The sequence below is a fragment of the Pleurodeles waltl genome, chromosome 9 (genome assembly GCF_031143425.1).
Source record: "Pleurodeles waltl isolate 20211129_DDA chromosome 9, aPleWal1.hap1.20221129, whole genome shotgun sequence".
Lineage (NCBI taxonomy): Eukaryota > Metazoa > Chordata > Amphibia > Caudata > Salamandridae > Pleurodeles > Pleurodeles waltl.
In genome coordinates, this window is record NC_090448.1 from 698,269,222 (window position 1) to 698,291,995 (window position 22,774).

A 22,774-nucleotide genomic window follows, 5' to 3' on the forward strand; every position below is an offset into this window, starting at 1 on the left:
CTCCCCAGGCCTGCATCTGTAGCAATCACCCACATTATAACTCTACCCCCAACCGTAGCAGGCTATGCTGCCTGTTAAAGGCCATCTCTAATATGATAGGCCCAAGCTGAGGAAGCAGGCCTTTAAAGGTCAGTATTGTCTGCCATGGTGGGCTATAAAAACATTTCGACCCATGAGGGGGAGAATGTCCTCATTGAATACAGCACCCTCCTGTGAGACGCAAGTGTTTTTCACACCCTTGTGCCTCCGAAGCTTCAGTTCATGTCACAGCTCTTACTGTGTGTGTGCCCGACACTTGCTAGTGTCTCTTTGGGCTCTGCCAAATGTTTTTTCTTCATGTAACAGAGCGGAGGGTCACAGCACCTGAGCAGAACCCCTCTCCCTCCCTTTGTCCAAGACCCCGGTGAAACTGAAAGCAGTGTGAAGAAGGGGGGTTGTTGTTTGTCCTCATCTACCGTCTCAGGTTCTCTATCTGCCCTGTGCAATCCATTTAGCCCATGGAGAGTAGGGTGACCACCTGTCTGCAATTTTCATGGACTAACTGTAAAGCCCCAACGTCTATTTTGCATGATTGATGTCTTAACGGATGGCATTCGTCTGTAATTTTAGCCTCTTAGCTAATGGACAAAAGGTAATTCCCACAACTGAGATTTCCCAGTTGAAGTGTAAGGGAGAGAGTCTCCTGTGTGTGGCGTTCCGGAGGGGGGCAGACACCTAAAACGTAATAAGCCTTCTTGTCAGGGTGTCTGCTTCCACAAAGAAATGCAAATATGTGCAGTTAGTTAATTGGCAAATATAAAGGCTGTTTTGAGGCCTTAACTGATGGAGTCACTTGAAGCTTCCTGATGACCAGATATTTTCTTTCTGAGAGGATACTGTAAGGGTGTTCCAAGCTCTCTATGGAGTGCATGTTTTTAATGGACAGTTATAAAAAATGTTTTCACTAGATAGAATCTGCATATTACTGAAATATATATTTCAAAAGCACTTTTTATATTTAACCTAAATTTATATATGCATTTAGTGGCAGTCCATATGATACTGTGTATAATGCATGTTTAAAATAATGATGTAAACATTCACAGTGCTTTCAGTGGCCTCCTAACACAAACTACAAAACTCATTTTTCCCTGCTGCACCAAACATAATTCAAGTCTGTGGGCCTATGGGTGCCTTAACCAATAGAGGTTTCATAACATAAAATAGTGCACTTCCCACTGATTAGGTTTATTAGTTTAAATGTTTTTTTTTTTTTTTTTGGTGTGTGTTATTTTATATATAGTTACATGACAGTGAGAGATTAACAAAATAGTTACAGAATATTTCGATCTTTTTAGCCATGCCTTTTATTCCACCTTTGTGCTCAATGACCTGTCCCCATCGCAGCATCCATACATTTATTTCAGCAGCTGTAGTTTTGAGGTGGGCGAGCCAACAAAGTAACAAGCAGAACCGACCCAAGGGTGTGGCTCTGATCTTAGCACCCATGCATCAGCCAAGCCCTGATATGTTTTCTATGTAAACCATATGATAAACATCAAGTAAAATATGATAACATTCACGTTAAGTGTATTTCTTTAACATGTGAAGTATTGACGTCTAAAAAGTCAGGGATATTAGCATATGGTGTCCTGCCTCCCATTACCTTCATTATGGACCTTTTTTATTTTTTTAAATATTGCGTTAGACTAACCTGTGATCTATATTTATTTAACACAGTAAGCTATTCATTTTACAGAATTGTGCAAACACTGCCTTCTTGTTTTAAAGGGTACTGAGAAAAATAAAATAATCTAGTCAGTGGCTTGCGTGCACTATAGTTGCCTGGGAAGCCTGGATTCAAATCCGGATTTCATGCATGGCTAAATTGTGTGATCTTAGTCCAATAAATTTATTTCATATGTCTAATTTACTTGACAGTGACATTTGAGGGCACTTTCAAGTAATTCATTTAAGACAGACCGTGTACAAAAAATAACGTGCATGTTTTATTAGCCTGGAATGATCCACCACCAATTACAATAATAATGGCTAAGATATAAGGGACACCAGATAACTGGTTCACTTTTATTCACTCCTGGTGTTGTCAAGAGTGAGGGTTAATGAATGTTTTAGGATTCATGTTTAGAAACTTTCACTTCAAATAAATGTACATGCAACACTACCATATATATATATATTTTTAAAGATGTTATAGTTGTATTTCAAAAGGGGTAACACAGCATGATAGTAGCCGGGTATTTAGCAATAGATTACATCATACAGTTACAGAAGAACAGCGCTGGGTTATTTATGAAGAGTTAGCCAACAACTTTTGAATTCTTCTGTATAACAAACTGACCCCTCTTCCTCCCAACCCCGTGACCAGTTGACGCTGCTTTAACTCTCAGCGTAGAGAAGCAGAGCAATAAACCCTGTGGTGCTTAAAAAAAAGTGCTCAAGATGGGAAACACTGACAGTGTTTCGAAGACAGGCACCCTCAAACCACTGTCTTGAGTAGTTAGCTAGATGTGGCAAGAACAACTACTATATAGAAACCAAGTGTATATGTGTCAGGTGAGGGGGAGAGTACCATCCTTGGTGCACTCTTTAAAGCCCTCCACAAAATTATCTCACACCTGTGCAATAAAATATTTTATCAGACCTGCTCATTCCTCCTGGAATAACACAGTGCTCTCAGATCGATACCAAGATAGCGAGACATTGGTCCAACTTATGATCACTGGAGGAAGCAAATTCTTCCAGAGCAGTATAATATTGTGTTTTGCTAAAAGATGGAAAATGGTCAAGGAAGTTGGTGGAGTGTTGCTCAAACCGAACATAGGGAAATACACCTAAATAGGACCACTTCTGGGGAATTCCTTAGTACACAGCCCATCGTGGTCAACAGCACCTTGAGAACTCTCTGCCAGTATGAAAGGAATGTGGAGCAAGATCAAAGCATATAAAGTAAATCAGTATCTAATTGCATACAGCAAGGACATGCAGCTGCAGCTCCCAGGTCTATTTCGTTCAGACAGGTGTAAGGTTCAGTTCAGAGTATTAAATTGAATATACTTAAAATGGGCTGTGGGATACTTTGTGGGAATATTTTAATATTTTAGCCCAGTCCGCATTGTGACGAGGTTTGGCCATGTCAGTTTCCCAGTTAGTAAGGAGCAGCAGCCTTGTAATGGTCCCCATGTTGCAGGACAGCTCTGTACACTGATCTTATCAATTTGCCATCAGTCCCTATGGTTTAGAGCTTCTGGTACACTTCATGTTGGGTTGGTGCTAGGTGGCGGATATTAAACAGGGCCTTTAATTATTGTTTAAGGTGTTTGTAAGGAAGGAATTGAGTTGGGTGAAGCCTCTAGTCTGCTGAAAGGGTTTGGAAATTCAGTAGCTCGCCATAAACAATCATCCCAATTTTGAGAGGCCTGCAGCATGGCACTGACCGACTTAGCCATCCTGCGTGAGTGGGGAGTTCTAGTAAATGTACTGCAGGAGTGGCGGGTTTCTTCATGTTAGTGAATTTACAGTTTCTAGTAAGATAAGAGACAGTCTGATGGAATAACCCTGGGTAGCATTGGGTAGAATGGTCAGTAGGAAACAATGAGTAGTGCAGTAAGCTCTCCTTAAAGTCTTTATGGGTAAAGCTGTATTATGCACTGGGCAGCCGGACAGCCAACACCCTCCCTTAATTTTGCTGTAGTCTGGAGTACATTATTTCACTCAATTTCTCTCACGTACTGGGGCCAGAACTTTGTTCATTTTTATATATATATATATATATATATATATGGAAAATGTCACTTACCCAGTGTACATCTGTTCGTGGCATGAGACGCTGCAGATTCACATGCTGGGCATTATCCTGCCATCTAGTGTTGGGCTCGGAGTGTTACAAGTTGTTTTTCTTCGAAGAAGTCTTTTCGAGTCACGAGATCGAGGGACTCCTCCCCTTTCGGCTCCATTGCGCATGGCGTGGACTCCATCTTAGATTGTTTTCCCCACAGAGGGTGAGGAAGGAGTTGTGTATATAGTAATAGTGCCCATGCAATGGAGTAAGTATGTATGTACATAATGTGTCTAAAAGTGATATATATATTTACAAAAGTACAAGTTTATTGTTATCAACTTATAACGGCTACAGGCTCCCGGGGAGGTGGGAGGGTGCATGTGAATCTGCAGCGTCTCATGCCATGAACAGATGTACACTGGGTAAGTGACATTTTCCGTTCGATGTCATGTGTAGCTGCAGATACACATGCTGTGCATAGACTACTAAGCAGTTATCTCCCCAAAAGCGGTGGTTTAGCCTGTAGGAGTTGAAGTTGTTTGAAATTATGTTCGTAATACTGCCTGTCCTACTGTGGCTTGTTGTGTTGTTAACACATCCACACAGTAATGTTTTGTGAATGTATGAGGCGTAGACCATGTGGCTGCCTTACAGATTTCTGTCATTGGTATATTTCCTAGAAAGGCCATGGTGGCGCCTTTCTTTCTAGTGGAGTGTGCCTTTGGTGTAATAGGCAGTTCTCTCTTTGCTGTAACATAGCAGGTTTGAATACACTTAACTATCCATCTGGCAATGCCTTGTTTGGATATTGGATTTCCTTCATGAGGTTTTTGAAAAGCTACAAACAATTGTTTTGCAGTATTGTTTGGTTCTATCAATGTAATACATTAGTGCCCTTTTGATATCTAATGTATGAAATGCTCTTTCAGCTACAGAGACTGGTTGTGGAAAAAATACTGGTAGTTCCACAGTTTGATTTAAGTGGAACGGTGATATAACTTTTGGTAAAAATTTGGGATTCGTGCGTAGAACCACTTTATGCTTGTGTATTTGTATAAAGGGTTCCTGTATGGTAAATGCTTGTATTTCACTTACTCTTCTAAGAGATGTTATAGCTATTAGGAGGGCTACTTTCCATGTTAAGTACTGCATTTCACAAGAGTGCATGGGTTCAAATGGTGGACCCATGAGTCGTGTTAATACAATATTGAGATTCCATGAAGGCACTGGTGGTGTCCTTGGGGGAATGATTCTTTTTAGACCCTCCATAAATGCTTTTATGACTGGGATTTTAAAGAGTGATGTTGAATGTGTAATTTGCAGGTAGGCAGAAATTGCTGTGAGATTTATCTTGATGGATGAAAAAGCTAGCTTAGATTTTTGTAAGTGTAATAAGTAGCTTTTTGTTGATGCATGTAGTGGGTGAATTTGATTATTATGACATTAATAAACAAATCTTTTCCATTTATTTGCGTAGCGATGTCTTGTAGTAGGTTTCCTAGCTTGTTTAATGACCTCCATACATTCTTGTGTAAGGTCTAGATGTCCAAATTCTAAGACTTCAGGAGCCAGATTGCTAGATTGAGCGATGCTGGATTTGGGTGTCTGATCTGTTGTTTGTGTTGAGTTAACAGGTCTGGTCGGTAGTTTGACATGAGGTACTACTGACAGTTCTAGTATTGTTGTGTACCATGGTTGGGGAGCCCAAGTTGGTGCTACTAGTATTAGTTTGAGTTTGTTTTGACTCAATTTGTTTACTAGATACGGAAGGAGTGGGAGAGGGGGGAAAAGCGTAAGCAAATCTCCCTGACCAACTCATCCATAACGCATTGCCCTTGGATTGAGAGTGTGGGTACCTGGATGCAAAGTTTTGGCATTTTGAATTTGCTTTTGTTGCAAACAGGTCTATTTGCGGTGTTCCCCAGTTTTGGAAGTAGGTTTGCAGTATCTGGGGATGAATTTCCCATTCGTGGGTCTGTTGGTGATCTCGACTGAGATTGTCGGCCAGCTGGTTTTGAATTCCTGGGATGTACTGTGCTATTAGGCGAATGTGATTGTGAATCGCCCAATGCCAAATCTTTTGTGCTAAGGACACAGCTGTGATGAGTGTGTCCCTCCCTGTTTGTTTAGGTAATACATTGTTGTCATATCTGTTTTGACAAGAATGTGTTTGTGGGCTATTATCGGTTGAAATGCTTTCAATGCTAGAAACACTGCTAGTAGTTCTAGTTGATTTATATGAAGTTGTTTTTGTTGAGTGTCCCACGGTCCCTGGATGCTGTGTTGGTTGAGGTGTGCTCCCCACCCTACCATGGAAGCATCTGTTGTGATCACGTATTGAGGCACTGGGTCCTGGAAAGGCCGCCCTTGGTTTAAATTTATAGGATTCCACCATTGAAGCGAGGTGTGTGCTTGGCGGTCTAGCAACACTAGATCTTGAAGTTGACCTTGTGCTTGAGTCCACTGTGTCGCTAGGCACTGCTGTAAGGGCCGCATGTGTAATCTTGCGTTTGGGACAATGGCTATGCATGAAGACATCATGCCTAGGAGTTTCATCACCAACTTTACTTGATACTGTTGGTTTGGGTGCGTGCTTTATATTACTTTTTGGAATGCTTGTACCCTTTGTGGACTTGGAGTGGCAATCCCTTTTTCTGTGTTGATTGTTGCTCCTAAGTATTGTTGTATTTGACACGGTTGTAAGTGTGATTTTAGGTAGTTTATTGAGAACCCTAGCTTGTGAAGGGTTTCTATGATGTATTTTGTGTGTTGAAGACACTGTTTCTGAGTACTGGTTTTTATTAACCAATCGTCTAGATACGGGAATACGTGTATGTGCTGTCTGCTAATATGTGCGGCTACTACTGCAAGGCATTTTGTAAATACCCTTGGTGCTGTTGTTATCCCGATTGGTAACACTCTGAATTGGTAATGTGCTCCTTGGATTACAAACCTTAAGTATTTCCTGTGTGAAGGATGTATGGGTATATGGTAAGCATCCTTGAGGTCTAATGTTGACATGTAGTCTTGTTGTTTGAGCAAGGGAATCACGTCTTGAAGTGTTACCATGAGAAAGTGATCTGATTTGATGTAAAGATTTAGTGTTCTGAGATCTAAGATGGGTCTCAGTGTTTTGTCCTTTTTTGGTATTAGAAAATACAGGGAATAAACACCTGTTCCTTTCTGATGGTTGGGACCCAGTTCTATTGCCTCTTTTTGTAACAACGCTTGGACTTCTAGTTGTAATAGATCCAAGGGCTGTTTGGACATGCTGTGTGCTTTTGGAGGCACATTTGGTGGTAATTGTAGAAATTCTATGCAATAACCATGTTGGATAATGGCTAGGACCCACTAGTCCGTAGTTATTACTTCCCAATTTTTGTAATATTCTGTGAGTCTCCCCCCCAACTGGTGTTATGTGTTGGGGATTTGTGACATTGAAGTCACTGTTTAGTTTGTGGGGTTTTTGGGCTTTGGAATTTCCCTCTTGTTTTAGGGAACTGTCCACATCTATATTGTCCCCGAAAGCCTCCTCTTTGGTACTGGCCCTGGTATGTGGGTCTGGCCTGTGAGGTTGAAGGTTCTGTGCTTTGGGCTCAAAACCCCCCTCTAAAGTGTGGCTTCCTAAAGGTGCCTCTGCTCTGTGGGGAGTAGAGCGCGCCCATGGCTTTGGCCGTGCCCGTGTCTGTCTTTAGCTTCTCTATAGCTGTATCCACCTCCGGCCCAAACAACTATTGTCCATTAAAAGGCATATTAAGCACAGCCTGCTGGATCTCTGGCTTAAATCCGGAGGTGCGTAGCCATGCGTGTCTCCAAATAGTGACCGCTGTGTTTACTGTCCTGGCAGCTGTGTCCGCTGCGTCCATAGCCGATCGTATCTGGTTGTTGGAGATACTTTGGCCTTCCTCCACCACTTGTTGTGCACGCTTTTGAAACTCTTTGGGAAGATGTTCAATGAAATGTTGCATTTCGTCCCAATGAGCCCTGTCATATCTTGCCAATAACGCCTGTGAATTGGCAATGCGCCATTGATTGGCTGCCTGTGCTGCAACCCTTTTCCCTGCTGCATCAAACTTTCGACTTTCTTTGTCAGGTAGTGGTGCATCCCCAGAAGTCTGAGTTTGCCCTTTTCCGGGCTGCGCCTACTACCACTGAGTCGGGTGTTAGTTGTTGCGTGATGTACACAGGGTCCGTAGGGGGAGGTTTGTACTTCTTCTCCACCCTAGGTGTAATGGCTCTGCCTTTGACGGGGTCTTGAAACACCTGTTTTGCGTGTTTTAACATGCCTGGTAACATCGGCAGACTCTGGTATTGGCTATGTGTTGATGACAGAGTATTGAATAAAAAGTCATCCTCAATAGGTTCTGCATGCAGTGCTACATTGTGAAAAGTAGCTGCTCTGGATACCACCTGCATGTAAGGACTACTGTCTTCTGGTGGTGATGGTCTTGCCGGGTAGCAATCCGGACTATTGTCAGATACTGGTGCATCGTATAGATCCCATGCATCTGGGTCATCCTGGCTCATCCCTGTGTGCGTTGGTGATTGCATCATTGGGGGTGTTGCAATTGGTGACAGTTGCGGTGAGTGCTGTGGTGATGGCTGTTGTGAAAAACGTGGTGGAGTTTTTTCTTTAGCCACTTTAGCTTTTGGCTGTTTTTCTGTTTCTTGGAAAGCGAGTTTCCGTTGCATTTTAATAGGGGGAAGAGTTCTTATTTTCCCTGTGTCCTTCTGAATATGGAGCCTTATTTGTGTATAGTCTGGCTCTCCCATCTCTAATTCTTGTCCAAATTTATGGCCTTGTAGTTGTGATGAAAGGCCTTGTTCTTCAGAATAGGAGCTCTGTTTCGGCTCCGAGGCTGGGTGTTTCGGCACCAAAACTTTTTCCGCAGTCTTTTTCGGCTCCGAAGCCACCTTTTTCGGTGCCTAGGTTTGGTCGGAGCCAGTATCTCAGTGCCGGTATCTCGACCGGAGTCGGATGTCTTCGACACGTGTGTGCCCTTTTTCGGTGCCGATGGTTGGTCACCGTGCTTACAGGTTAAGCCGTGGCCTGCCGGCGGTGGCGTCCCCTGGGCTTTCATTATCTTTGTGTGAGTTTTGGCTGGGGCAGGTTTACTCACGGTTTGTTGCCTCGCCAGCTCCTCACTTTCGGCCTAGTCCGAGTCCGAATCTGGAATGGAGAAAGTCTCCTCTTCTTCGACATCGTGGTGTCCTGCCGGCGTCAACGCCATTTGAAGCCTTCGAGCTCTCTGGTCCCGTAGCGTTTTCTTCGACCGAAATGGCCGACAGGCCTCGCAGGTATCCTCCTTGTGTTCGGGGGACAAACACAAATTACAGACCAAATGCTGGTCTGTATAAGGATACTTATTGTGGCATTCGGGGCAGAAGCGGAATGGGGTCCGTTCCATGAGCCTTGAGAGGCACGCGGTCGAGCCGACCAGGCCCCGCCGGGGAAGGGAAGCCCCGAAGGGCTACCGAAGCTCTTCTTTTCTTTGGTGTCGATCTGCTATTACTAACCCGATACCGAATGCAAACAATACCGTCGATTTTTCCAAGATTTAACTAACTTTCCGAACCGAAACACGGAGCGAAGAGGAACACGTCCGAACCCGATGGCGGAAAGAAAACAATCTAAGATGGAGTCGACGCCCATGCGCAATGGAGCCGAAAGGGGAGGAGTCCCTCGATCTCGTGACTCGAAAAGACTTCTTTGAAGAAAAACAACTTGTAACACTCCGAGCCCAACACTAGATGGCAGGATAATGCACAGCATGTGTATCTGCAGTTACACATGCCATCGAACATATAAAAATATATATGTGTATATATATATATATATATATATATATATATATATATATATATATATATATATATATAGGAAATTGGCTCTGTATATACTATTTTAAAGTAAGAAATAGTGTGCACAGAGTCCAAGGGTTCCCCTTAGAGGTAAGATAGTAGCAAAAATAGATCATTCTAATGCTCTATTTTGTGATAGTGTGGTCGAGCAGTAGGCTTATTAGAGGGTAGTGTTAAGCATTTGTTGTACACACACAGGCAATAAATGAGGAACACACACTCAAAGACTTACTCCAGGCCAATAAGTTTTTATATTGAAAAATATATTTTCTTACTTTATTTTAAGAACCACAGGTTCAAGATTTACAAGCAATACTTTAAATGTAAGGTACTTCAATTAGATACTTTATGAACTTTGAAAATAGCTTATTGCCATTTTTACAAAGACTGTATATGATATTGCTTTTATTCAAAGTGGACACAGTGCAAAAATCAACAGTTCCTGGGGGAGGTAAGTAAAGGTTAAGTTTGCAGGTAAGTAAGACACTTACAAGTCTTAAAGTTGGGGCCAAGGTAGCCCACCGTTGGGGGTTCAAGGCAACCCCAAAGTTACTACTCCAGCAGCTCAGGGCCAGTCAGGTGCAGAGGTCAAAGAGGTGTCCAAAACACATAGGCTTCAATGGAGAACAGGGGGCCCCGGTTCCAGTCTGCCAGCAAGTGAGTACCCACGTCCTCGGGGGGCAGATCAGGAGGGTTTTGTAGGGCACCGGGGGGGACACAAGCAGGCACAAAGTACACCCTCAGTGGCCCAGGGGCGGCCGGGTGCAGTGTGCAAACAGGCGTCGGGTTTTAGATAGAAAGTAATGGAGAGACCGGGGGGTAACTTCAACGATGCAGGCAGGCACGGGGGGCTCCTCGGGGTAGCCACCACCTGGGCTAGGCAGAGGGTCGCCTGGGGGTCACTCCTGCACTGGAGCTCGGTTCCTTCAGGTCCTGGGGGCTGCAGGTGCAGTGTTGGATCCAGGCGTCGGTTCCCTTGTTACAGGCAGTCACAGTCATGGGGAGCCTCTGTATTCTCTCTGCAGGAGTCGCTGTGGGGGCTTAGGGGGGTCCTCTCTGGTTACTCACAGGCTAGCAGTCGCTGGGGAGTCCTCCCTGAGGTGTTTGTTTTCTGCAGGTCGAGCCGGGGGCGTCGGGTGCAGAGTGGAAAGTCTCACGCTTTCGGCGGGAAACATGAAGTCTTTAAAGTTGCTTCTTTGTTGCAAAGAAGCTGCAGGATTTTGCAGGAGCCGCTGTTCACGGGAGTTTCTTGGTCCCAGGGTGCAGGGCAGTCCTCTGAGGCTTCAGTGGTCACTAGTCCCTGTTGGATGTGTCGCTGATGTAGTTTTCTTCGAAGTAGGGAGACAGGCCGGTAGGGCTGGGGCCAAAGCAGTTGTCGTCTCCGTCTTCTCTGCAGGGCTTCAGGTCAGCAGTCGTCCTTCTTGTTAAGGTTACAGGAATCTAGTTTCCTAGGTTCTGGGATGCCCCTAAATACTGAATTTAGGGGTGTGTTTAGGTCTGGGAGGGCAGCTACACCCTCTTTGTGCCTCCTCCCTGTGGGGAGGTGGGCAAACCCTAATCCTATTGGGGGAATCCTCCAAACTCAAGATGGAGGATTTCTCAAGGCAGGGGTCACCTCAACTCAGGACACCTTAGGGGCTGTCCTGACTGGTGGGTGACTCCTCCTTGTTTTTCTCATTATCTCCTCCAGCCTTGCCGCCAAAAGTGGGGGCAGTGGCCAGAGGGGCTGGCATCTCCACTAGCTGGGATGCCCTGGGGCGCTGTAACAAAAGGGGTGAGCCTTTCAGGCTCACCGCCAGGTGTTACAGTTCCTGCAGGGGGAGGTGAGAAGCACCTCCACCCAGTACAGGCTTTGTTCCTGGCCACGGTGTGACAAAGGCACTCTCCCCATGTGGCCAGCAACATGTCTGGTGTGTGGCAGGCTGGCAGAAACTGGTCAGCCTACACTGGAAGTCAGATATGTTTTCAGGGGGCATCTCTAAGATGCCCTCTGGGTGTATTTTACAATAAACTGTACACTGGCATCAGTGTGCATTTATTGTGCTGAGAAGTTTGATACCAAACTTCCCAGTTTTCAGTGTAGCCATTATGGTACTGTGGAGTTTGTGTTTGACAAACTCCCAGACCATATACTCTTATGGCTACCCTGCACTAACAATGTCTAAGGTTTTGCTTAGACACTGTAGGGGCATAGTGCTCATGCACATATGCCCTCACCTGTGGTATAGTGCACTCTGCCTTTGGGCTGTAAGGCCTGCTAGAGGGGTGACTTACCTATGCCACAGGGAGTGTGAGGTTTGCATGGCACTCTTAGGGGAGTGCCATGTCAACTTAGTCATTTTCTCCCCCTCAGCACACACAAGCTGTGAAGCAGTGTGCATGTGCTGGGTGAGGGGTCCCTAGGGTGGCATAAGACATGCTGCAGCCCTCAGAGACCTTCCCTGGCATCAGGGCCCTTGGTCCCAGGGGTACCAGTTACAAGGGACTTACCTGGGTGCCAGGGTTGTGCCAATTGTGGAGACAAAGGTACAGTTTAGGGAAAGAACACTGGTGGCTGGGGCCTGGTTAGCAGGGTCCCAGCACACTTTCAAATCATAACTTAGCATCAGTAAAGGCAAAAAGTCAGGGGGTAACCATGCCAAGGAGGCATTTCCGTACAATATATATATAGTATGAATTCAGCCCAAGGACATTGGAGCGCTTTACAATAGCACCAGGCATTTTATGCAAGGTGACATTCATTTTTAGTCACAGGCGATTAAGCTGTGTGTCCAGAATCACAGGATGCTGAGCTGATGCCAGGACTGGAACCTGGTTCTCTAGTTCAATAGTCAACAGCTCTGCTGTAAGGCAACATCTTTGCGCCAAATGATGCTTCCCTTTCTACAACTGCTAATTTGGCTGGAGTCATCGAGCACTAACCTGTCTGTAAAAGTAATTATTGGTCAGGTTTGTAGTGCTTATCTGTGAATGCCAGTTTTGTTGGTTGTAAGTCAAGCAATCCATGACGGGGGTCAACATCACTCAGTCTGTGTCATGTTACAATGTGGAAGTACCAGATTCAACCATCAGTATCATGTGAAGGTTGCTTGGATTGGTTGAATAATGTGAAACGTACCTGTGTGTGCCAACTCTGGTTGGCTCGTGCCATATGATGTCGTATGGTTGCTCCTTCCAGTCGCATAGCCACCAAAAACTCCTAAAATCAAAATTGAAAAACTAATGAAGGAGCAGACCGGATGATGTAACCTTGTGCATACTCTTTTTCATACATATGTAAAACGCAAATCTACTGCTTTGTCAAGCTTCTTTGTAATATCACATTCAAGTTTCAAAATTATGAGTCAATATATTCATGAAACATTGTTTTAGAACATGTCAACAATTTCCATAAAATAATAATTTCACCGAAAGTACTAGGTTAAGTATTCTGTTGAGATTCAATACGTACACAAAGCATAAAACTACACCATGAAACTAATTTTGCCATTAAAATGAAAGTACTGCTATGCCTGTTATCATATTATGATCTAATCTAGAATGCTGTCCACACTGATAAAAAAAAAAGAAGCCCACTGCAGGTTTCAATTACATTTATTCTGATTATTTTATGTTTCATGACACTTCCAAGTCCAACAAGCAACAATCTACGAGCAAAAGTACCCTTCTTAGATGATACAAATACCACCATAGCTGTACTGGAGTCCTGCTCATGGTGTATAAGAATGGAGAGCTTGTCCTTGTAAAATCAGTTTTTAAGATGCTTCTCAAAGATATATCGTGGTACAAATATCATTCGCTTTTTTGCTTAGCAGACATGGGTTATGTGTTTTTTTTCTGAAACACTCTTGTCCGTTTCATGGAATGTATTACAGCGCAGTTAAAAAAAAAAAAAAATAGGTTTCAATCTAATGTCCATACCCAGTGACACACTGAAGAGAAAACTAGTGTAGAGGTACAGTAAAACAGGCATTCGGCATTCGGCATTTCGCTACGAGAACCACACAACTCGCTGCTACGCGAACCGAAAAGTGTAACTTTCCGCTCACGTAGAAAGTAGCCCCTGTGCATACACCGCCTCTCCCTGCCCATGGAGATGCTCTTTCAGATGGAAGTGAAAGCCTATGCCAGCGACTTAATTATGCCTGTCCCCCACTTCCTCAGAACACCTGCCAGCCTCCACTCACTCCATCAGGCACTTAGGCAAATTACCCTCCCACTGTCACAGTCTGTCTTGATTCCCCATTAACTCTCTACACACCTGCTTCCTTCCCCTTTCCCCAGCTGGACGGGGTGCTCCCCCCTCCAACTCACCACCGGGAATGCTAATTTGGAGCCAAGTGAAGCCAGAAGAGGGGAGAAGGAGAAAAACAGGAGTTTGTGTCCATGGAAAGGCAGTTTGCTGTGCCCAAGGAAAGTGTTTGGAAGAAGGGTATGTTCCTTTCTCTGCCCACACATCTGACTTTTTCCCCCTTGCTTCCTCCTTTTCCAGTTGCCTAAAGTGCTCCTGTCCCCTCCTGGTAGTCCCTATAAGGTGGAGAGAAGAAGCAGGCTCCGCAGCAGCAGGAGTTGTGAAGAAAGGTAAAATAAAAATGTTCCAGCATTGTATGGCTGCACGAGTGACAGTGTCTTTGTGTGTACAAATGTGAGTATGTGTGCATGTTTGTAAATCTGCACATGTCTGTGGGAGCGCAAGACAATGTCTGTGTGCGTATAAGGTGCAAGTGATTCGTCTACAGCCATGGCCTATGCAAAACAGGACCTGGGCAATGGTGGTAATCCCTAGCAACATGAAGGCACTGACACGATGGTATAAATTCTGCAGGCTCTGACACAATGGTGGTAATCCGTTGCAACATGCTGATCTAGCCCTGAGAACATGTTGCTACTGGCACATGGTGGTAATTCCTGGTAAAATGCAGGCCCTAACACAATTACCATAATCCCTGAAAGCAATCTGACCTTAGAAAATTGGTGGTAATTCCTAGCAAAATGTTGGTCCTTGCACAATGGTCGTAATCTCTTGCAACCTGCTGGCCCTGGCACACCGGTGGTAATCAGAGGCAACATAGCGGCACAATTGTGGTAATCCCTGGAAACATGCAGGCCATGAGACATTGATGGTTGTTCCAGGTAACATGCAGACTCTGGCACAATAGTGGTAATTCCCAGTAACATGCTTGCTTAGGTGCAACAGCAGTTATTTCTAGAAACATGCTCCTAGCACAATGTTGGTAAACCCTCACAACCTGCCGGTCGTGGCATAATGGTGGTAGTTCTTAGTAAAATGCGGACTGCAGTACAATGGTGGTAATCCTTGGAAACATGCAGTTCAGATGTTGCCTACAACCTCAACCTCATCAGGAATGCACAAGGACTCTACCTTACACGACTCAAGATGAATGCATGCAACAGAAGTGTTTGGGGATCAGAGTGGAGGATGTAGCCATGCTACTGCCAGTTCCACTCTGCAAAAGAGAGGATGGGGTGGATGAATGCTAAAAGGCAACAGTTCGGCCTACCAGATACTTCTTGTCCAGTCTGAGGCAGTCATTCACAGGATCCTTTACAGAAGTAGGATCAACAGAAATTCGTACAGCAGACCCAGAGAGCAGCTGAACCTGAAGGCATTCTCCAGGGAACCATTCACAGGGTAGTACAAGGCACAGAACTGAAGACATTTCCTGTAAAGACAGTAAGCAAAAACATCCACAAATTGAAATCCCAGTTCAGTTTGTGGATTTTTCGGGGTAGGTCACATCAGTCACCTTGGTGTGTAGCTTTCACTTGTCATCTCCCAGAGGGGCCAGTGATAGCATCTGCTTACATGCGAAGTGATCATGCTAGGTGAGTGGCTACCAGGAAGAATGCTCATTGATGCACCCATTTACGCAGGTGAATCACTTCCTTCACAGGGTCCACGACCCAGAACTTCCCTGCATGTATATATAATGGATGGTGGTGGTGGTGTTGTCCAAAAGAATTTGGACATTGCTCCCTCAGACGGAAGGAAGAAAAGCATTCAACGCAAGGCGAACAGCTAACAGCTGTAACACATCTATGTGCAGGTGCTGTTCCAGCTTAGACCAAAAGCTCTACACCATCATGTTGCCCACTCAAGAGGCACACAACCACAGTAGCCTCAGAGGGTTGAATGGGCAACAATACAGAAGGCTAGAAGGTTCTATCTACGAGTGCAGATTCTGATGCAGCAACGTGAACATTTGCCTTGAACCATGAGACTTCCGTGGTTTCTGCAACAACTGCGTTCTCTGACACTGCTGCAGGGCCAAAATCACCATCTTGCACGAGGCACCAACAGGATGCCTGAGCCATGAGGCTTAACAGGGGCACGAATTCGGGTGGATAGTAAAGTCTCTAAGGACCAACAGGGAGGAGCAGTTAAGTATTAAAGGTGAGAGAAAGTGACCTGGAAGAATACCAAAGCATAGAAAGTATGGGGGACACACGGGGAGTGGGGAGTTGGGGGGAAATCGCTTCCTTTTATATATACGTTTTGGTCCCAAGGGGGGGGGGGGGAGGGAATAGACAAAGTAAGGGGTGGGCAGGAGCTGCGGGGGCAGTGGTGGTTGGCTGACAGAGAGATATTGGACACAGGGCCAACTCCCTGCTGTGCACGGCCAAAAGCTGTGGACAGCTTGAGGTTGGCTGCTTATGGGGGTTTTCCACTGTGCCTGGGAACAGGCCAGGCCCGGCCCCGAGGCCAACCCCTTGACACACGTTGCCAAAACCAAAAGCTGTACATGGCAGGGGTTGGTTTTACATATTGTAATAAAATAATAATTTACATTAAAAACCCTAAACGTTCACTGGAAAAACAAAGTTTAAAGTAGCGTCATAGTTAGGTGTGATTAAAAGATCTGTTTTTGTTAAAAAATTAAAAAAAATAAAAAACTTAGAAATTCACCGAAAAGACACTATAGTTAGGTGAATATGTCAGTGACAACATTAACGTTTTGAACAAAAAAAAAAAAACACAGAAATTCACCCGTTATGGACCTCAACATGCACCTTATGACCTTACATATTACATCACTCATGACATATTCTTTGACACTTTTTATATCACTGATGATATTGATGATATCGCTGATGACATCATTCAGTGAGAGAGTTAGTTTGTTTTATAGTTTACACAGTGACGGGTAGCGACCATATCACTTTTCTACCTAATTTTGTACAGCCTGTGTCCATGTACATGGTGCTAGTGTTTACAAAGTGCATGTTCTTCTAATGCATCATAGGTGTGCAGAAGTATTGAAAAGTAACTCTGTGTGCAGCTGACAGTTGATGACTTGTGTCCAATATGTTCTGCACAAGTTTTTTGGTTCCGTAGAAAAGGATTTCAACAAGGCAAAGATTCTACTTAGAAGATACTAAGTATTGTAAGCAGCCTTGCGTTATTAGACAGAATCTTCTCAGCATGACAATTTCTACTTACCATAGAATACTATGTGCACCAGATACTAACCTATGAACATGTGCCTCATTTGCTTCGGAAGATGGGCTACCTGTAAAGTTCTAATCACAGTATTAAGTTTGCAGGTAGTATAATTGTTAGCATCTTCAGACATTGGTTATTTGAATCAAATAGTGTCTTTTCTGAAAAGTGTTTCTTAGAGTGTACACTGTTCAATTTAATACTCTGTGGTGTATTTCTCATGAGAGCTTCACTGCCTGCAAATAGTGTGGTACAGAGTAAATTCTCCTGTTTATAGTGCCCACATTTCTACTCAAACCAACTTAATTTCTCAAAGAAGGTTTGGTGACTGAGGGGTTTTATACAGATAAAATCTGTCCATATTAGAGCATTCATTTTGGAACAGACGTTGAGTATCTTGAATACCTCTGCTTTCTCTGAACAGTTGTAATCATACTGAACAACTTGTGCAATGAGGGTTTCCCATATATGTGCGGTTGACTGTTACGGTGAACTAGGCTACTCGTTAGGTGTATGGTATAGGGACAATGCTGCGCATAACACATTTGCTACACCTAAGTGACTTGTATACGTCATTAATGATGCTTTATATTATTCTGAGCTATGATGTACTTAACTTTAGGTCTCTAATACCATACTAGTTTACAGAGTAATGTGTACAAAAGAAGCTTGGATGATGTCATCAATTATATAATTTTAGATGTGATCAGTGATGTCATAAATGATGTCACGGAACCTGTATTGAGTGATGTAATATGTGAGGTCATAAGCAGTGGAAGGCAGGGTCCTGAGTTAAACTTGGCTCTGCAATGGTGAAATTCTATGCTTTTTTTTAGTTCAAAACATTAATGTTGTCACTGCCATATTCACTTAACTATAACATTACTTTAACCGTTGTTTTTTCTGTGAATATATATATATATATATATATATATATGCTCAATTAATAAAACAAAGGTTACAGGGATGGTATATTTAGGTGCAGATTTTACACACACAAAACCACAGAAATTCACCAGCTATGGTTATCTCAAGTAACTATAACTTGTGCCCTAAGGTAACTATAACTTGTGCTCCTGACATGCAGTTTTTCATCAATATTTTCACTGCAAATGTTACAGTGATATTATCATTGATGTGATAGAAAATGTCATGAGTGATGTAATATGTGAGGTAATTAGCAGTGAATGGCGAGGGCGCGAGTTATAGCTACCTTAAAACAAGAGTTATATATTATACTTGAGAAAACGAACCATAACTGGTGAATTTGTCATTTTGTGTGTGCAAAATCTGAGCCTAACTATAAGGGTCCCTGTAACCTTTGGTATTATTTAGGAACTTCTATGGTTTTTGATGCTATTTTCTAACTATAACATCCCTGTAACCTTTGTTTTTTAGAGATCACAGATTTTTTTTAATATGAATTTATATTGCAACGTGTAAGTAGGTGTGCCAATGGCTGTATGGGTCTGTATGAGTGGGTGTGTGAGTGGTTTTGAGGTGTGTAAGTGGGTGTGTGGGTCGGTATGGGAGTGGCTTTGTGGGTCTGCGAGTGGGTCTGCGAGTGACACTATGCATGTGTGAGTGGTTGTGTGTGTCAGTGGGTCTGAGTGGGTGAGGGGTTGTGTGTAAGTGAGTGGTTGTGTGTAAGTGTGTGTGTGTGAGCAGGTGTGGGAGTGGATATGTGGGTCTGTAAGTGGTTTTGTGGGTCTGTGAGTGGCTGTATGGGTGTGGTCAGTGGGTGCGGTAGTGGTTTTGTGGGTTTGTGAGCTGTTGTGTGTATGAGAATGGGTGTGTGATTGGCTGTATCAGTGGGCGTGGTAGTGTTTTTTGGCATGTGTGAATGGGTGTGTAAGTGGCTGTGTGGATATGGGAGTGCGTGTATGTTTTTTTTTGTTTGGGTGCTGGATCTGTGAATCCGCTACAGATTCACACAGGGCTAGTACTGAGCGCTACAGTGGATCTAAGGACCCTCAAGCACCCCAAAAAAGCTTTGGGCAATTTCTTGCCCCTGAGGAGTGTCTCACAGACCCCGTCCATCAGTCCCATGGGGTCAGGATACATCTATCTTGACCCCTTATATCCTATTTAATTTTCTTCCCAACAAGTCCCCTCCCCCCCACAACCTTGTCCCTATTCAAAAAATGTTGTCTGCAACTTTTCTGTCAGGTTGGGTCCATCCAATCACGGCATTGCTGTTGGCGCATGGATCCACATCTCTAGATATACATAATAACTCCATAACTACTAAGCAGATTTACACCAAATTACAAAAAGCAATCTTTCTGGACCAAGATCTAGCTTTCTGCCAAATTTGGTGTAATTCCCTGCAACTGTCTGGGCTGCAGTTGTGTCTAAAATATATAGGAAATTGCATGGGTAATTCAAGTTTTGAGACAACCCCCCCTGTTTTCTCAGCCCCCGCTTGACGAATCACCTGGAAACTGTCTAGACAGCAGCTGAAGTGACTGGTACAGAAGTTTTGAAAATTGAATGAAGATTTGTGAAACAGCAAAGTTATTAGCAAAAGAGAAAACTATGTAAACTAGGTCCTAAATGTAACTACCTACTGCCAGTAGGTTATAAATGTTATTTTTTTCCAAGACAATACCCTTTCAGGCTTAGAGAGCCACATAAGCTATGCAAAAAGGGAAGGGAACTCTGGGTAGGAAGAGAGCAGCTCCTTTATATGGAGCACCCTACAACACCACCTACACTCTGAAAATGCTCACATCAAATGTCTGTTTCTAGCAGATTTTTTAAGCATAGGATTAGCACCGTGCCTCCTGCCCTAAATCATTATTGAATCAGCCCCCTCCTCAGAACCTCGATAAGGCTCATGAAGGAGGGGTGCTGCCTCCCTCCCCCCAAAACACAATAGACACCTGAGCCTAACTGTAACTACACAGTCATCACCCCTTGCTAGTCAGATGCACAATCTTCAAAAAAATTCCCCAGAGCTGCAGTTCCCAAGCCCAATGAATTATTGGAGGTCCCTAAAGTTAGATGCAACTGCTTCAGATTACTTTCATCAGGCTGAGGGGATGTGGCTTTAACATATACACTTACAAATACACTTTTGCTATGTAAATGATTAGAGCTTGTTTTCCCTAGGATAAATTAATTTGCCAAAGCTGGTTTAGCAAATGATTCAAAATTCTAGATGTCAATACATTTCTTACTATGTGATGGTGCCCTACAAATTTAGGAACTAGCATTCCTTGTTAAGTGCCTTGTAATAACTAATCTTGGCTGTATATATTTAAAGTGGGTATGGAACGATGTACAATCAAGCCTTCTAGAGTATATGTAATTTATGATGGAAGATGACTTAGTCAATGGCGTAGACTGTGTTGGGACTGAGCAATGTTTGAATAATAATTAAGCGATATAATGGATAGAGATGGTTGACTAAATGTTTATATATATTGTTATTATTTTATTTGTAAAACAAGAGTCTGTCAGCTTTCAAGTATCAAATACTAGAAGTAACTAGTAAATCTAAGTGCATTCAAACTTATTTTTTTTTAGCAAACTTGCTTTTGAGTCACGATATACATGTTTGCCTATAATCTAAGTACCATATATTAAAGCCTACTGTCCGACGTATCAGGAAGAAACAAAATGTCAGTGGAGCATAACAATAATTAATGAAAGGTTCTTTTACACAGAAATATATATATACTACTGGCAGTTGCCAGTAGGTAGTTATAGTTCGAACCATGTTTCCTTAGAAAAAGTGTTTTTGACTTCCCTAAATCTTTGGCACGGTTTGACAAGTCTTTACGAAAGTTTCTGAAAAAAAGGGTGCCGGTGACTCTTGTTGCGCATGGCAAGTTTCGGGGTAATCCATCAAGTGGGGGCCGAGAAAAAGGAGGGGTCAATAACCTTGTGCTTCCCCTGATAATTCCCATAGGAGTTTTGAACATGACTACAGCCCGAACTGCTGGGCAGAAGTACACCAAATTTGGCAGAAAGGTAGGTTTCGATACACAGATTAAGCTTTTAAATATTTGGTGTAAATCCGTTCAGTAGTTTTTGAGATATTAAAGGGGAAATAAATATGTATATCTACGGCTGCAGATCGGTCGCAAAGTTTTCGTGGCGATCGCAGCAAATACACGTGCCAACAGGAATGCTGTGATTGGCTTGCCCCAACCTGACCAGAAAGTTGCAGCCGCCATTTTAGGTAAAGGGACACGGTCCCTGGGGCTGAAAAATAAAATGAAAAGTGGAATAAGGGGTCAGGGTTGAGGTATCCTGATCCCAGGGCTGTAATATAGGGGTCTTTGAGGGTCAAATTATGACCTTAAATGTCTTCTTTTTTTTTTTTTTTTTTTTTTTTTCCACGACCGGTGATATTTGCGTATATGTAGCAGCACTCAGTGTGCCTCCAGGTAATGTTGCAACAAATTTGCGAATATGGCCGAAAAAATGTTTTTAAAAAAACATAGCAGATTAATTCATACACTAAATCATTCACTCATAAAAGCACTCAGACCCTAATGCACCCACTCACTCACAGACTCACACACCCATTCACAGACTCACTCGGACCCTCATGCACCTACTTACAGACCCACTCCGACCCTCATGCACCCACTCTCATGAACCCACTCAGACCCTCACTCACCCACTTACAGACCCACTCAAACACTGAAGCACCCACTCACATAGCCACTGAGACACTGACGCACCCACTCAGACTCATCCACCCACTCAGAGACCCACTCAGACCCTCACCCATCCACTCAGAGACCCACCGAGACCTCCATGCACCCACAAACTCACCAAGTCAGACTCATGCACCCACTCACCGACAAAATGACAGACTTGTGTATTCACTCTTTGACCTATTTAGAGACTTATGCACCCATTCACAGACCCACAAAACATCTCACACCCTCACTGACAGACCCATACATCTACTCATACATCCACTTCACCTATACAGTCACACACCCATTTTAAAACCATACAGATTATAGTTACAAAATAGAACTTAAATATACTCTAAACAATAAAAAATTACAGGTGTGTTATAGATACAAAATTGTATTTTAAAAAAACATAGAAATTCAGGGAAAAACCAGACGTTACAGGGATGTTATAGTTAGGCTCACATTTCACTTATAAAAAAGGTGAAATCCAGCAGTTATAGCTACCTGAGCTAACTATAACTTATGCCCCCACAATGCACTGCTTATGACCTTACACATCACTCATGACATGGTCACTGACATCCCAAATGATATCATTGATGGCATCAACCAATGAGTGTTGCATCAACGTATAGTAATTATAAATTACTTTACGTTAAAAAAATAAAACATAGAAATTCACATGAAAAACAAAGATTACAGGGTCACTCCCGTTTTTGCGCACACACACACACTTTTCCTCTGAATAGTTGTTCAGTTTGGGCTGCATCGGAAAACTCCAAATGAGCCTTGCTTTATCCTGAAATCAGTGGGGCATCCTTATCAAGATATTTGGTGAGTTGTAGTCCTACAATTATCATGCCACAACACGAGGCAGCCCTAACTGAATAACTATTCAGGGGAAAAGGGCCTGAGGCAATGCAGTAAATCACAATTTTATTATCACAGAGACAGAGGTCAAAGGGGCTGGCAAAGATTTATTCTGGAAAGACTTATTTTGAACAGTAT

The 22,774-nt window shown here is 43.3% G+C and overlaps 1 protein-coding gene across 1 annotated transcript in view; it reads right to left on the bottom strand.

Annotated features, from left to right (window-relative positions):
• ATG2A (autophagy related 2A) overlaps nt 1-22,774 on the bottom strand; it is a 2,189,461-nt gene that overhangs the window by 1,236,937 nt on the left and 929,750 nt on the right. The window contains exon 23 of the mRNA XM_069207806.1: nt 12,762-12,842. Within this exon, the coding sequence (XP_069063907.1) occupies nt 12,762-12,842 (81 nt within the window). The remainder of the gene's footprint in view (nt 1-12,761; nt 12,843-22,774) is intronic.